Below are 18,155 nucleotides of genomic sequence, written 5' to 3' on the forward strand. Positions count from 1 at the left end.
CTGCTTGGTAAGTTTATAATGAAAATTGATTTCAGACATTATTGTTTTTTGGTGTTGGGGTTAGAGGAACAGTGCTAGACGAAATATTCAACTGCATTGTCACTAAGAGCCAAGAAGCCGATGCCCTCCCAGAGTTTGATTTTTTTACTTAGTTGGTCATTTTGACTTTAGTTATTGTCACTTTTAAATTAGGATAGCATCTGATTCATCGGTTATTAGAACTTTTAAATTGAAATTACTTGATATTCTCTTAACAAGTTACACTGAAAAAATATCCTTATTGCGATCAACAATCTTTTTCACCGCCGCTGCAAATAACTGAAAACGTCTTATGTTGAGGAAACAACTATTATTATTAGCTTACTACAATATATTTTAAATTTACGCGAGCGACGAGAAAAAGTCGCATGAAGGAAAAGTGACAATCGCTATAGAGTGCAAACGAGAGAGTGCTGAGTTCCAATTATTATTTGAATTTGGAAACTTTATTGTTTAATCGTTTCGTTTTATATATTTTTTTTATTTATTGTTTCATTGTTTCGTTTTATAGTTTTTTTAGTTAGTGATAATTACTGTCGGGAAAGCCAGCGCTAAACGTACGCGTGCTACAAAAGATATATGATCCCGTTGTAACTCTCCTCCGCCACCTCTGTGTGCCACTTTTGTGGCTGTAACATCACATACACCCCGTGAATGATGCCCGCTATATTCAGCAAACAGAGCGCTGCGTATGTCCGCTTAATTAAACTAGAATATCGACTGTCGTGAAGTACCTGAACGGGCTGCATTTAAGGCGATTGGCATCACGACGTCGTCCTCACCACGCGAGGAGAAGTTCTCGGCCTGGGGATGATGGTGGTTGTCTTGCTCGTGCGGAAACAACGAGCTGCTGCCACCTTTGCAGAGGCTACGTGCCAGGGGGATAGTCAACACCCTATGCTTTTAACAGTAGCCAACATGAACTGCATTCCTATATGTGTATTTTGATGGAAAGGATTTATATATTAATAATAAACCACCTTATTAGTGTAAAGCATAGGGCATGCACACCTCGACACTAAATGCAAGAGGCGTGACGAGATTGTGCAGCTCTTGTCCTGGCAGAAGACGATCTAAGAGGGACGATGGGTGCAGGTTGTCTACTAATATCTTTTACGCTAATGCCTATAGATCGCCCTCTTTTTTCGTCTTTTTGGCATAAAGGTTGTTGGTATCCTCTCCATGAGCCAGGCCCTACAGCCTAGTCTAATAATCTCGCCTCGCACTGCCGGCGCACGCGCACGCGGACGCGGCACAAACAACGCCACGCGCATCAGAGAATAAAAAACAAAAACCTAGTTTGAGATTTAAGGCCTTAGGAGTTAAGCATTACGTGGCACATCGTCGACTAGGTCATGAAGAAAAGTTGCCCTGGAAATCGTAAAGATAGTGAACACTAATAAATCATAGAGAAAAACTAGTGACAGATTATATTTCGAAACTAAAAGTTCTTATTAATGACAACTCACGATTTATCTGATCTTTAGATCTCTGAACCTCTCTTATTTCTATCTTCTCTTCTTTTATTTTATCTAAAATATTATATTAGTTTTTATTTAAAAAATTAATCTTTAACTATGATAAGGATTCCTATTTTAACAAAGTCTTTTAAATCAAAGTCCTATTAAACTCTTAGGTGCACAGCGCATGATGATAAGATAGATTATGTGTTGTAGAGTCGGCGAGCCTAAACTGCTACCATGATCAACAGCTGATAACCACGGGCATAATGTTCATAAGGAGACTAGTCCAACCCGGAACAACTCGCTCACTAAGTCCGACGACCACCAAGTTCCCGCACTTGATTCCTTCCCTTGACGATGCACTCCTCCCGATGTTGTCTTTGGGTCCAACCGCGTCCCACCAATCTGTTTCCGTCAAACCACTCCTTTTAAACGATGCCCATTTTCCTTCCCCATAGAAGACCCAAGTTAAAACAAAAACAAAAACAAAAACAAATCTCGTTTGGGTAACGCAATATATAAGCACAATAAATAAATAAAAAGAGAGAGAAATAACATCAATTTCCACTAATTTATTTTTCCTCTCTACTCGGAAGAACATATGAAAGTCCTTACCACGGCCATCGCCTCGACAAATGAGTGACATCCCTGGCGTTTTCAATTCATGAATATATAACTGTAATTGGAGAGATGGAATAATAGATCTGAAACCTAGTTTCGCCTTATTTATATGTCATCCATGCTAACGACCGTGATCCTTATCGTTAGGGACCAAAAAGGCCAAACACCATGTCAAGATGTTCAAGGATGGAATCATCCGGACCAGTACCGTTACACATATCATACGTATACACATGAAAGCATGCATACATGCATCATTAGTTTGAATAGGGTTCTCACTTGTGCATCTAAAAGAAGATGAAGCGTGGAGCTGTATGGATGGAGTCACTCCTCGACAGGGGCATCGCGGCAAGCAGCGACTAAAGTGAAGGGAAGAGAGGGAAAGTGAGCGACCACAACGGTGTCAGGCCCATCCCATCTCTCTCCCGGTTGTCCCAGCTCTATTTGATGACAAATAGATCTAGTAGTTCTAGGGTGGTTCCAATAACTATCTCAGATCTAGTAGTTATAGGATGGTTATCACTAGGTCCTATAAATAGGATCATAGTTCATGAAACAAGGTATATAGAGAGTGTGTGCACTTGGAAATATCTTGTAAGTGTTCTTGTCAATCCTCCTATTTTTAATACTATAACAGTATTCTATTATTTTCCTTGCTCCTCCATCCTTAACATTTATGGTATCAGAGCCTAGTTTCAATCTGAACTGGGCATTATGGCCTTCAATGACAATTCCATGTCTCAACCCCTTATTCTCATCTTCTCGAGCAAATACTATGAATTTTGGAGTATCAAGATGAAGACTCTATTCAAGTCTCAAGATCTTTGGGACTTAATAGAGAATGGATATGCGGATCCAGATGACGAAATCAGGCTGAGGGAGAATAGAAAGAAGAACTCAAAGGCATTGTTCTTCATTCAACAAGCTGTATATAAAACAATATTCTCAAGAATTACAACAGTGACAACCTCAAAGCAAGCTTGGTTGATACTTCAAAATGAATTTAAAGGCTCATCAAGGGTGATTACGGTAAAACTTCAAACCTTCCGTCATGAGTTTAAAATTTTGTTTATGAAAAGCAATGAATCGATGCAAGATTTTCTTTCTCGAGTGATTGAAATTGTTAGTCAAACGAAATCTTATGGTGAACATCTTTCTGATCATATAATTGTTATAAAAGTTTTGAGAAATTTAACTCAAAAATTTGATCATGTTGTTATCGCAATTGAGGAGTCAAAAGATTTATCTACATATTCATTTGATGAACTAATGGGTTCCTTGCAAGCACATGAAGCAAGGTTGAATAGGTCACTTGAAAAAAGTAAAGAAAAAGCATTTCAGGTTAAGGGAGAGTCTTCTACTTCAAAAGATTGATAAAAAATTAGTATGAAGAGGACGTGGCAGAGGAGGATTTCGTGGTAGAGGAAATGAAAAAAGAAGATAATGAAAAAAGAAGATGACACTTTGATGGGCATGATGAACAAAGGCAATCAAATTATGATAAAAAAAATTACAAAAGTGGAATTCAATATCACTATTGTAAAAAGTTTGACCATATGAAGGCGGATTACTAGAAAAAAGAAAAGCAAGTATGCTATATGGAGGAAAAAGAAGAAAATAGTAAGTTGTTTATGACTCATTTATAAATTCATGATATCCCAAATAATATTTATTTTTTGGATAGTGAATGTTCTAATCATATATCAGGCATAAAATCAATATTTAGAGATATTGATGAAACTCACAAGTTGAAAGTTAGATTTATAGCAAGCAAATCCAAGTGGAAGGGAAAGGAACAATTGAGGTAAAGACAAATCAAAGGAAGGTAAAATACTTTGATAATATTTTCTTTGTTTCTACTTTATCACATAACTTGAGTGTTGGACAATTGATAGATGATGGATATTCAATAATATTTGATAATAGTTCATGCACTATTAAAGATAAAAAATTTAGTTTGATTATAGTAAATGTTTGTATGACGCAAAATAAGATATTTCTACTTGATGTGTCAAATATTGAGAGGCATGCGCTTGTCACAACTAAAAAAAATGACTCTAGTTTATGACATTTAATATATGGACACCTTAACATTAAGGGTTTAAGGTTGTTAAGTCAAGAATGAATGGTTTTCGGATTACCTAAAATTAATACACTTGATGTATGTGAAAGATATATTTATGACAAATAAAGTAAAAAACCATTTCCTATTGGAAAAGCATGAAGAGCATCTAATTATCTTAAATTAATTCATGCTAACTTATGTGGACCTATGAATACAAAATCATTTAGTGAAAGTTAATATTTTTTATTGTTTATTAATGATTATAGACGCATGAGTTGGGTATATTTTCTGAAACTGAAATCTAAAACATTTGATAATTTTCGAAAGTTTAAGGCACTTGTAGAAAGGCAAAGTGGTAGATATATAAAGACACTTCGGACAATAGAGGTGGTAAATTTTTATCTAATGATTTTAGTTCTTTTTGTGAACAAAATGGTATTCACAGAGAATTAATAGCAGCATATACACCGGAGCAAAATTGTGTAGCTGAACGTAAGAATCGGATTGTCATTGAAATGATAAGAAGTTTGCTTAAAGGAAAATATCTTCCAAATCAGTTTTGGGCAGAAGCAATTGCAACAACAGTTTATTTGTTAAATATTTCATCAACAAAGATTGTAATGAATTAAACTCTTTTTGAGGCTTAGTATGGTATGAAACCAAGTGTTAGACATCAAAGAATTTTTGATTGTATTGCTTATACTTTGGTGAATTCACAAAATCATCACAAGCTTGATGAAAAATCTGAAAAATGTATCTTAATTGATTATTCCATACAATCGAAAGCATATCGATTATATAACCCTGTTAGTGACAAAGTTATTATTAACAAAAATTTTATGTTTGATGAAAGGACAAGTTGGAATTGAGAGGCCAATAAAGGTGGAACACAAATATAGATTCCAGCAAAACTAGACACTCCGTAGAATCCTCCAATAAATTCACCCAATAACAATTTAAATTCGGATTCCTCAGATGAAACCCTTCCAAGAAATTTTAGATCACTAATAGAAATTTATAACTTAACATTTGCTTTATTTATTTCAGATCCAACAACTTTTGAGGAAGTGAATGAAGAAAAGCAATGAAGGAGGAAATCAAGTTAATTGAAAAGAATGAAACTTGAGAGCTAATAGATCTACCGAAAGAAAAAAAACCTATTGGGTTAAAATAGGTGTTCAAAACAAAATTTAAATGTAAATTATTTAGTTTCAAGTGATTGGGTATCAGCTTTAGATTATAGAAAGAGTACTTCAGGCAATATTTTTAGCCTCGGATCGGGAGCTATATCTTAGAGTTCTAAAAAGCAAGCAACAACTGCGTTATCGACATCAGAAGCAGAATATGTAACCGCAACATCAGTAGCTTGTCAAGCAATATGGCTTATAAGACTTCTTGAATATTTTCATCAAGAACAAAAAGAAGCAACGAAAATATTTTGTGACAATAAAGCCACAATTGCAATGACGAAGAATCCAACATTTCATGGAAGAAGAAAGTATATAGAGATATGCTATCATTTCATCTGAGATCTTGTAGCAAGTAGAGTCATAACAATGAAGTATTGTAGAATAGATAAACAAGTTACGTATATCTTCACCAAGTCGCTTCTAGTTCAAAAGCATGTTTATTTCATATCGCAAATCGATGTATGCAATTGTAAATCAAAGGAGAGTGTTGAGATTTGATTCATAGTTATCTATGTAGTTATCATAATCTAGTAGTTACAGGGTGATTTCAATAACTACCTCAATCATGATCTAGTAGTTATATGGTGGTTTCAATAATTACCTCAATCATGATCTAGTAGTTATAGGATGGTTATCACTAGGTCCTATAAATAGGATCATAATTCATGAAGAAGGTATATAGAGAGTGTGTGCATTTGAGAATATCTTATAAGTGTTCTTATCAATCTTTATGTTTTTAATAATAATAGTATTCTATTATTTTCCTTGCTCCTCCATCCCCAACAAAAACAGAAAAAGAAAATTCTAGTGTGGATCCGTGTACACATTTACACTTCTTGTGTGGATCCGTGTACCTCCTTCCCATATGCGAGATCTGATTCGATGGCGTCGAGCATCTGCAATGTCGCCGTTGTGAGTGTCGGAATTTGCCTCCGCACCCAAAATCTTGAGCGCAAACCGAAGTGACGACCTAAGGAAATTAAATAAAGTTAAAGAGGAAGATCGAAATGAAAAAGTTTAAGAAAAAACAAACGAAGATGATCGATGAACCAAAGCACAGATCCGCCCATATATATATATGTATACATATATATATATATATATAAATATATGTACGTACCTGTTGTCGCAATCGAAAAGCCAAGATTAAGTTGGATTAGAGAAAACAAATCGAGCAACGCAAGAAAGATCGATCGGAAGAAGCCATGGAACCATACATTATCTCGTATCTTCTTCGATGTCTTCGTTCCAAGATTCATTAGGTAACGGGAAAAAGAAACAAGAAACCTTGATCGACCCAGTTTCCACAGCCTGATTAGGTTAACATCATCTCTTACCCACTAGGATATGGATCGGGAAAATGGACAGAGCCTGATACCTTCTTGGATCTCTCATCCCCAACATTTTATTGTGGGAGGAAAAACAGAAAAGCAACAGAACGAAACAAGAAAACGCAAAGAGACGATCGATCGACAGAAGCGACGGGCCATGGAACGCTTCCCTCTCTTAGCTTCTCCCATCTCCTCGGTTTAGGACTCCCCGCTCTCAATAACCGAGATCTTCCACGGATGAAAGCTATTCTTCCTTCAGCCATGCAGAATCGCATCGCACTATGGGTAGAGGAGCAAACCAAGAAGAAAGAGGGGAAACGGATCGGGGAGCAAGTGAGCCTGGCCTTTGGGGAAGAATTAATAGTGGGTGTTCCCCGATCTATTTATACTGAAGACCCAAGAAGGTTCTCGAATTCCCAAAGCAAAAGCGGGAGAGAAGCCTTGGAATGAATTCGTAGCCGAAATATAGAGGGGGAAGCATGCACACCTATGCCACTAATTAATGGTCATATTCTCCCAAAATAATAGAAGAAATGTGGTACCACACAACCGTCCATCGCATGCCATCGAGTGGTTCCGTGCCTCCTCATCGGAACACCGGTAGATGTGGACGGTGGGATGAAGTGACGATAATTCCTCTCTCTAAAAACAGTGAAACAACAAACTAAATGATGAATTTTATATATGCCAAACTCGTCTGTCTCACGCAATATAATATATTTGTGATGAAAATAGTAGGATATTTTTGATAAAGAATATAGAATAAAGACCAGAGAGAATAAGGTTTTGAGAGATGAATCACATCTTTTATCGAAGCTGTCGAAAAAAATACCTTCGTCCGAAGACTACAGCGACGAGCGGTCCATGCATCCACAACATATACGGATTCGACAAGTACGATTTCAGGTTCCCCCAGTCGACTGGAAGCATCTCTCTGTGAACGAAGGTGGAAGTGAGCAGCAACCGATGGATGGGGGTGATCACAGTTTACTTTAACATGATACATTCAGTCTGGTGTGAAAGGAACGAACAGTACAATGAGTTTCAGGTATAAGTAGATGGTGAACAAACAGGAAAAGCCACAAGGAGCTGCTTAACGATGAGAAAATTAAAAAAATAAAAAAAAGGTAGGATATTGATTCCAATATATGTTGGAATTAAACTTGTTCAAGTGTCATAAAGAGGTTCATTTCATCAAAAAAAAAGTTCATTGCATCAAGTGGGAGAATCATTACATAAAAAAATGGATTAAAAGTCTATAGAAGGATAAATCAAATTGGTTATTGATTCTTGAAAGAATTTCTTGAAAGAGAATGATTCATTTGAATACAATTAATGTAATGTATCCTTGAGGACTATATAAACCCCATATATTGGGTCATGAAAAAAGAGAGTTTCTGAAATTGTAAAGTATTTTTTTTCTTAAGAGAAAAATAGAAGATTGAAGCTTGTCCTATTCTTCTTCTGTTTGATAACTCCGTCCCCTCTTCCTATCAAGTTCAACAAAAAATACCTTCGTCCGAAGACTACAACGACGAGCGGTCCATGCATCCACAACATATACGGATTCGATAAGTATGATTTCAGGTTCCCCCAGTCGATTGGAAGCATCTCTCTGTGAACGAAGGTGGAAGTGAGCAGCAACCGATGGATGGGGGTGATCACAGTTTACTTTAACACGATACATTCAGTCTGGTGCGAAAGGAACGAACAGCACAACGAGTTTTAGGTCTATAAGTAGACGGTGAACAAACAGGAAAAGCTACAAGGAGCTGATTAACGATGAGAAAATTTAAAAAAAAAAACAAAAAAAAGGGCAGGCATGATACGGTTCAATTGAGAAAATATAATGCAAGGTCCTCACAGCCTATGAGCCACCTGTCCAGCTCATCGAACACCGCCTGTGCATCTGATTTGGTTCCAGAAATGCCACCCATGACTCCATCTAGAGAACCATTTCCATCTCCACCTCCAGTCTCATAAGCTTCCGCTCCAAATTCATTGCTGGTGTTTCCACCACCACCGTTCAGTGTGGGCACCGAGCCCAAGTCCAAAAGATGCAACTCGGGCGACAGTAATCGTAGGGGCTCATCATGAGTAGTGCCACCCGGTGGTGAAGTCATGATGGCAAGATGCAACTCCTCCATCGCGTCCGATCCCGTGGTGAAGTCATGATGGCTTGATGCGAACGGAGGAGCGCTGTCGACGTTTTGATTCAGCTCGAGATTGAGGTCATCGATGGTCAGTGACCTTTTGCACAAGTGAGTATTCCAGTGATTCTTTATCTCGTTGTCCGTTCGTCCTGGCAACCTTCCGGCAATGAGCGACCATCTGCACCAGAAAAAAGGATAACAATGATATGAAGGGATCGGATACCTAGCAAAGTAAAGAAATACGATAGAGTGTGCGGCGGAGGAGGTCCATTCGATGGGGTCAGGTGGTCTATACATCATCGTCGTGTTCCAGTTGGTCGGTTCACACCATTGTCAAAAAGAAAGAGAAAGAATGTCTCATGTACATGATACTATCGAATCGAAGAGTTAAGTTACGTCAATTGAGCTTGGTGCACAAACCTGAATATGGTGTCGAAGACAAATGATTATATATGCGGGTTGTTGGATGAGATAATACGAAATCGATTCGAACGATCGAACAGCGCGTCGCTGACTTAAGCTAATCACGCCGAGCAACTCCGGATGTTGGTCGCATGCTTCGTAACCTGTTCGTGTACAGGGGTCGACTGTTCGTAGTAACAACTATCTCTAATGCGATTCGGCAGGTGACGGGGCGGGCAATCACAGGCCTGCTGTTCTTTACCGGGTCCAAATTCCAATGACTGTTCCTGGCGCCACGCCATCGCAAATGCGATTCCGCTCGTGACGGGGGCAATCATAGGCCTCCCGTACTTTACCGGGTCCAAATTCCAATGGCCTCCGACAGACGATGACACACAAGATTCGGGACGATTGCTTTTCTCTGTACCCATCCCCGTTTACGGTATTGACTTGAAAGCTGGAAGAAGAGGTACCCATCTGTCTAGTTCGAGATTCAACGAGTCTTAGAAGTTCGCTGTTTTCGCCAAGCAAAATACTTTTAGGGCGCCTTTTTCCAACATATCAGGACACGAATTCCAAGCCATTTGAAGTACTTTGCAAAAGAGAAGTTGGGGTGGGGAGGGGAATCGTAACTACATAGAAATGTGTATGTATGCAATAATAGAAAGCCCGGTTTGGTTATGCCAACCATAGATCTCATGCAACATACCTACCTACTGTCAGCAAAATCAGCGTGTGCAACATATGCCTACGCAGTATATATATATGGTATTTGTGTCGATGTGAATGCATACGAGTAAATCGATGCTCCACTGCTTTAGAAAAATGGTAAGCCACAACTAGTCAAGTGAAAGAGACACGCACCTGTTTCCCAAAAGGTTATGAAGTCGAATTATGAGGTCGTCTTCCTCTTTGGATATGTTCCCTCTTTTGATCCCTGGTCTCAAGTAGTTCAACCATCTCAACCTACAACTCTTACCGTATCTATTTATCCCTGATAATAAAAAAACAAATAAAAGAATTTTTTTTTAAATATGATTCTTTGAGCACTGTAATAATGATATGCGTACCGATAAGGAAGGTCAACATAAAACGACATTACTAATACTTTTATGCGGTTAATTTTATACGTTACTTCATATTTTTAGATTTCGTTGCCTTCTTAGTCTTCTCAAGGGTTGGGTCACGACGTAATTAAGAACAGCGATACAGTTGAAGTGTAAAAATAAAAATAAAAATAAAAAAAACTGTGCGATGCACGTGTGTGATTTTATGAACCACAGGATTCCCATTAATCGCTGCGTTTAAGAGCCAAAGTGTTGAGCTTCTTTTCCGGCCGCCGTCGTACTTTCACAGAAACACACTGATTAGTTAGGTAGATCCAATACTGTAACACGATGCGACAACTTTTGGGAACAGTAGATATGGTTTACCTACACGGAAGTGAAAGATGGGAGATATCGGTTAGGCAGCAAGTTGGTTTATATATATATATATATATATCTCTTAATTTTCTTTTCTTAATCCCTGTCGCTAACTCATCTGGGTTTGTGCATTTTGAAGAAACGATAATCGATAATCAAGAAATGAGAAAGAAGAAGCATTTAAGGTAGTAAAAGCACTGAAGAAGGGGGTTCCCACGGAAGTGTGCCAACAGATTTGATAGTTTCATGATTTCAGATCCTAGTAAACAAAAATAAACGGAAGAAGAAGAAGAAGAAGAAGGGTACTATGGAATTGAGCCTAGCAATTGAGCCTCAAGCAGAGAGAATCTAGGAATTGGGAATGATCTCGGACAAGGGTACTATGGCCTTGGCAGATTCCATGCGAGGGATAACAAAGTTGCTTGCTTTCTTTCGGCTGAGTACCTGCTCCGATCCAAGTCCGAAGCTTAGTAGAAAAAGACCTGGTATCGAGCAAATGGATTATTTTGCCGAAAAGAAAAGGCATTCGTCTGTCTACCCTTAAAAATTTCCCATCTCCGTAAAGGTAAACAGCTGAGCCAGCAGAATTGGGTAGAATTAAATGAGTGGAGCAGCTAGACTGCTTTTTCATTTGTCTTCAGCAATCAACTGGCAGGAGAAGCCAGCGCGTGCGCGCGTGTCAAAGAGAGAGAGAGAGAGAGAGAGAGAGAGAGAGATGACCAGCTTTTGCGGGGAGGGTTCTCCAGTTCTTGTCACCGTGGGCTCTGACGTATTCCACCAGCTTCTGGTCCTCCTCAGCCGTCCAAGCTCCTCTGTTCACCACGCTCTCCGTCACTCCCTTCTTCTTCCCTCTTTCTGCCATCTTCTTCACCATCTTCCTTTGCCTTTTTGTTCTCCTAATTAATTATGGCTAGGAAGACCCACGCTCTCCACCACTCCCTTCTTCTTCCCTCTTTCTGCCAACTTCTTCACCATCTTCCTTTGCCTTTTTGTTCTCCTAATCTTACATACTGTTGCCGCTCATGTATACAAGATTCCAACAAACGATGTCACCATACAACCATCACTAGTGCCTGTGCTACTTCTCACACTAGTGTTAGCTGATCCACATGTACCGTGAAGCACAGTACACAAAAGTAGCCATGAATAGAACGGCGAAGACGGACGCGAGAATATTCCAACCTTCTTCCCCGACGCGTGCGTTTTGACAGAGGACTTAGGATGTGAAAAAGTTAAAAGCAACAACAGTACGTTGGCGATGGCAAATGGTCTACGACTCCTCCGGAGGCCTCTGTTTGGCTACCCACGGGTGAACTGGCAGTCTCGTTCCATGTTTCACAGCGTGAGTGATATCAGTATGTTCTACACGGCACTCGTGAACTCCTCCATCCGACTGCTACTCATGTCATTAGTTATTTGTCTTCTTCTCAAAACAGTTGCATGTTCCTCGCTTCAAAACGACATAGTCCGTGAAGAAAGAAAGAGAGATCACTTGCGAGTGCAAATTTTTTTAATAATAATAATAGTAATAATAATAATAATAATAATAATAATATATTATTATTATTATTATTATTATTAATTTAAGATTATATCAAATAGAATAATAATAATAAAGTATTATTAACTTAAGATTATATCAAATAGAAGAAGAAAAAAATAAGAAAAAAAATCCATATTGAATTTCTTTAAAAAAATACTTACAAGATTTTATTATTTTTAAATTCAAGTTTTGTAGATTTGAATACTTGAAATTTGGATGTATCGATACATGAAGATACCATCTATTTGAATATATAAAATAATCCATAGTTGAAAAAGATTATTTTCTTTACCTTGAAGATCTTGAAATATAGATTATCATCATTATAGATTTAATATCAAGAAAGAAAAAGATGATACATAAGTATAATCTTTTTTCACACACACCTAAGTGATTTCTAACTACTCATAAACTTAAAAACTTGGATGGATCTTCATATAGATATCATATATTTATAGATATAGAATAATAATTTTAATCAAAATATTTTTATCTATAAAATTTTACCTAATTAATTTATTTTAAAAATTAAAAAATATATCTATTTTTAAAATATATTAAATCTTAAGATAGTCGGTCAACGATCAAGTGATCATCGCCACTTGCCCCTATTATTATTATATCAGTTAGTAGAAAACAAGCCGCCATTATTCTGTTGTAATTTTCGACGAGGTTTTTGATAAGATCAGTTTTCAGCGATCCAAAACGAAACCAACACCATTCACTTAGATAGATAGATGGATGGCTTACCTACCCCTAAAGTACCCGCGTTTCCGTTCACGGCGCTTGAGCACTTTTTGGTGCATAATTATGGTCCTTTCCCTTTCCATAATTATGCAATGCGTGGAATGTAGTGAGCGCTGGACCCTTTGTAGGGACGCCTTCCAAACAAAACCACAAACAAAATTAATGACCAGCACAAGTCAGTACTCTCGCCCGAAAAATGACATGCATGCATCTGCTCAAGCAGTGACTGTTTGGCTCGTTTTATTTCGCTTTGCACTAGCTGACCACTTTTATATTTCGTGGGCCTATATAATTACATAAATTATATAATAAAATTAATTAGTTTCTGATATATATTGGTTAATAGAAAAAATCTATATTATAGTAAGATTTCTTTTGTAATGTCATTGATGGGAGGAACTCTCCTAATAACTTATCCTAAGACTCTTGCTTATAAATATGCAGGACCTATAGGGACTAAATGATGCATGTTATAAAAGACGTAGTTGAGATATTATAGTTTCTCTCTCAACCTCCCTAAATTATCAATAATAGTGGTTATATAAAAAGATAGGAAGAGATGAGGAATATCTAATTCTGCTTACAGATCGACGTCATTGTGATATTCGGATCCAGGGATAGTGCATTTGCAGATCACACAGAGATCTTTTCAGATGATATCGAAAAATATGCATCGTAAACCCGATATAATGTTATTTGATTTTCATCCTAGCATGAAAGTTTTTCCGCATTACATATAGTATATCATAGATTTTATGCTAACGATTGGTATCAGAGCCTAGATTCTTGAGATCAAATATATTAGATTTATTATTTTTATTTACGATGCTTTAATGATCCGTATATTTTACCGATCTAAATTCCTATCTACTCTATCTTGTCGTTTATTTGCGAGCGATGTTAGATTTTTGTAATGTGATCTTATCATGAAGCAGTGATGACCGTTGTGTAGCATCGCTGCCAACCTCGCTGCGTACGACCGGTGAATCTATTAGCAACAGCGGTTGTGTTAGACAGTGTGCGTATCGCAACAACAACAATGACCATCGGCGGCTATCAAGCAGTGAGTCGTACGTCAAGATTGATCGCGCATTACGATGACCACACTGGTGACAGTCGCAGGCCGAACGTTAGGTCGATCGCACAAGTGACAACCATGCGTGGGTAGTAACCACACAAGCAACCGCAAGGGCAGCAATGCACACATGTGACTACCGCATAGCGATGGCTGCGCACGGGCAGAAGTTGCCTTTAGGCGACGGTAGCATGTGGGCAATAGCCGTGTAGGCGACGGTGGCGTAGGCAACGGCCGCGCAAGCGACGACGACGTAGGCAATAGATTAGGATCTTTTGGTCAAATTATCGATTTACCCTTTTGTATTTTATTAATACCTTCTAGCATTTTAACAATTCTGCCCTTTAACAATCTCATAATTACACCTTTATCCTCTCAATAAAATTATAGTTTTACCCTTAGGAAATTAATTTTTTTTATTTATATCATCGATTATAAAATTGATCAATATAATTTAATTGAATTTGATCATGACTATATTTTGACTAGCTATTAATTAAATTTAATTTTTGATCAAATTTAGAAAGGATTAAATTTTGATCAATTTTTTTTAATTTTGATCGGCCTGTTTAATTGGGTTGATGTTTAGCCTAATTTTGGGCTTAACCAAATTAAATAAAATTTGATTGGATTTAATTTTATTAAAAAACTATAAATTATAATTTTCTTTTATAGTTTTCTCATATGACATATTGATTACATTTTAATATGGTAAATAAAATTCAATTATTGTTCTCGAACATTTCTTTGATTATTCATATATATATATTTAAAATTATAAAACAATATTTATCTTTCAAATGAAAACATGATTTATATGTTATCATGATTACAAGTATCATATAAGTTTTTTTTTCTTTTATTGATTAATAATTATTATGGTTGTTATTTTATTATTAAATTTCTTAGCATAAATTAAATTGAAGAAATTTGATGAATATTATTTGTAATTTATCTCCCTAAGTTTTATTTGACTTCCGGCTATCAAAATAGCTTGAAATGATAGACTTTTGGGATGTGAATTATAATAAAAATCTTATTATTTATAAGATATTTTAAATTATATTTTAAATTATTATATTGATATTGTAGTTATCAAAGTGACCTAGATCAATGGCTTATAAAATTACATTAAAGAATTAATCCTAAATGATATTAAGGAAATAATATTCATAATGACACATATAATTAGGAGATTTTGATAATCCTAAAGGAGAATCTACTTCAAATAATTATGTGATAGGGTAAGATGATAGTATTTTAGATATCATTGCCGTTTATGATTGTATACCCAAATGTAGCTATACTATTCCATAGGGATAATATCAGTCCTCCATCGATGATCTTGAGTGAACACTAGATATGTCAATATTTCACTCAAAGGTAAAATATAGATGATATCAATGGTTCATCAAATTTTAGAAACTCAAAGGATTAATGTTATTTTATATTTTGAAGTGGTACTTTCGTCCATACATTCTCATACTTCTAGTACCCCTATACTCTCTGAATCAAATTATTCAGAATGATTAGAGCATATGCAATTCACATTGGGTGTATTAGATCTTGACTTAGCATTATTTGTTGAAAAGCCTGTAGACTTAACTGATAAAAGTATTATGAAATAAGTTAATGAAATGAAGGCTCGGAGAAGATTTGATAAGCTTAGTTTAATGTTCATAAGAATGATGATTGCAAATAATATAAAAACTTCATTACCGATTACAACTAGCGCACAAGAATATTTAAAGGTTATTGAAGGCATATTTAAAGGTTATTGAAGGCATATTTAAATCTATTGATAAGTCATTGGCTGACACACTAATGAAAAAACTATGGCTCAATATGATGACAATCGAGGAATTTAGGATCACATCCTACATATGGCTGATAAGACTACAAAACTTAAAGCATTATGCATAAATGTTGATGATTCTTTCCTCGTACAGTTCATTCTTAATTCTCTTTCTTCTTAGTTTGGCCCATTCAAGATTCACTACAATACAAATGAGAATAAGTGAGACTTGAAAGAGTTAACTAGTACGTGTATTCAGGAAGAATTGAGATTAAGGCAGGAAAGTTCATATAATATCATGACTATTACTCAAGGAGTTAGTAACAAGAAAAAAAAATTGAAGTATTATCCATCAAAGAAATTTGCTAGGTCTAGAAATATTAAATAGACTAATGAAAAGTAAAGCTTCTATAGTAAAGTGTTTCTTTTGTGACAAGAAATGACATGTGAAGAAGGATTGCATTAAACGATAAACTTAGTTTGAAAAGAAAGGTATGAACTTGACCTTTATATGTTTTTAATCAAATATTACAGAAGTTCCTTCTAATACTTGGTGGATTGATTCTAGTGCTTCAACTCATATTACCAATAATATACATGGATTTCTTTCAATCGAATAACCAAAAGAATATGAAAGATTCATCATTACGAGAAATCGTCTCAAAGCGAAAGTGATGTTAGTGAGGACTTATCGTTTATGCCTAGAGGTTGGTCATATGATAGATCTTGTTGATACATGTTATATTCCTACTATTTCTAAAAATTTAGTTTCTCTATCTAGAATTGATGAGTTAGGATATTATCTTTTTTTTTATAATAGTAAACTCAATATATTTATAATTCAATAAAAGTTGGCTTTGGAATTATGTGTGATAGTTTGAATAAAATTAATTTGAATCTTAAATTTGTAAATACATTTTTGACCCTACAATCAAGTATTGGATTGAAATGTAATTCAATATTGAAATATCTTCTATACTATAGTAATGATTGTGACTTTTCTCGATGGAAAGAATTAAAAAATTAATGAATGATAATATTTTGAAACATTTAAGAATTCACTGATTTTGATGTTTGTATAGATTATATTAAGGAAAAGTAAACAAAACATATAAAGAAAAATGTCATAAGAAGTAAAGAACTCCTTGAGATTATTCATACTGATTTTGTAGGGAAATCTAGGGGCGACATCACATGCGTAGTGGAAGAACATTAAAAATAAAATCTCCAATTTTCTAAAGATATGTCCGTCATCGTATGAAGATTTATGCGCAAAAATATGAAACTTAAAACTGTGTATATGAAAGATTGTGTTACCTAGGAAGATCGCATATCCCTAAATCTCTATAGATCTCTAGGAGAGGGTGAAAGAGGTTAAGTGTCCTTATCTCTAGCAGTGATCCATACAGTAGGGCTGCTACGATGCTCTTTAAAACTCCAAGCCTACTATCTGAGGAGGAGAAAGAGAGGAGAATATGAGAGGCAACCCAAAAAGCTCTAGCCAATGAACCATTAGTTCCCTCCTATTTATAGAGATCCCTTATCAACTTAACCCTAGTGGATCCTACCCTATTGGGTATTGGATCTCCATCAAACTACCAAAGCTTTTTAGATTAGTGGAACTCTATCCAATAATCTCTCATTGGCTCTTATCGGATCTCATCCATAAGATCCAATTATTTAGGGGCTTATTGGATATCCAATAATATAGGGGCTCCAACGGATATCTCATATCTGAACATCTACTCATCGCAACGCCTACCATATGTGTGTGACCCTCTAGATCTAATATCGAGCTACCCATAAGTCATACATATTAGAACTCCTTCTTGCTCAGTGAATTATTATCTTCATAATAATTCACTCGACTCATCGATAGCAAACGTACTATGCCACTATATCGTAGTCCCTAAATGATACAAGGGAATCCAATCCATTGGATATGTCTATCCTTAATTACCATATACCTATAGTCCCTCATCTATCTAATATCCTAAAGATCATATATCAGGCATGTTGCTGTCAGACCCATATGGTTTCTGCTCGAGTCTCATTCTAATCGGATTCTCCCGAAGAACTCTTTTTCTCTTAATCCGAATGACCTTGTCTAGGGATTTGTCTAAGTAAGAACACATGAGATATTCTTCTCATGACACCGAGACTGGATGATCCTCTATCGACACTCAATAGTCCTCGTAAGGTTGGCTACCACACCCGATGACCGGTTGTGTTAGATCTGGAACCTCAAAGATCTATAAGTCTGGTATCAAAGAATGTAGTACTCATACAGGACATCTTGGTATCTCA

General features: G+C 36.2%; 1 protein-coding gene across 1 annotated transcript; it reads right to left on the reverse strand.

Annotated features, from left to right (window-relative positions):
- Positions 1-8,376: 8,376 nt before the first annotated feature.
- Positions 8,377-11,789, reverse strand: LOC135586478 (transcription factor MYB4-like). Its single transcript, XM_065163688.1, has 3 exons — positions 11,409-11,789; positions 10,129-10,258; positions 8,377-9,040 (listed from the first exon to the last, which is right to left on the reverse strand). The coding sequence occupies exons 1-3, from the start codon at positions 11,560-11,562 to the stop codon at positions 8,542-8,544; spliced, it is 783 nt and encodes a 260-aa protein (XP_065019760.1). The 5' UTR covers positions 11,563-11,789; the 3' UTR covers positions 8,377-8,541.
- Between the last annotated feature and the right edge of the window lie 6,366 nt (positions 11,790-18,155).

Source organism: Musa acuminata, chromosome BXJ3-8 (assembly GCF_036884655.1).
Source record: "Musa acuminata AAA Group cultivar baxijiao chromosome BXJ3-8, Cavendish_Baxijiao_AAA, whole genome shotgun sequence".
In the NCBI taxonomy this organism is placed as follows: Eukaryota; Viridiplantae; Streptophyta; class Magnoliopsida; order Zingiberales; family Musaceae; genus Musa; species Musa acuminata.

Coding starts and splice junctions, on each gene's coding strand:
- LOC135586478 (XM_065163688.1), bottom strand. CDS start 11,562: ATGGTGAAGAAGATGGCAGAAAGAGGGAAGAAGAAGGGAGTGACGGAG. Junction 10,259..11,408: donor AACCCTCCCCGCAAAAGCTG/GTCATCTCTCTC, acceptor TTTTATTATCAG/GGATAAATAGATACGGTAAG. Junction 9,041..10,128: donor CATAACCTTTTGGGAAACAG/GTGCGTGTCTCT, acceptor TTTCTGGTGCAG/ATGGTCGCTCATTGCCGGAA.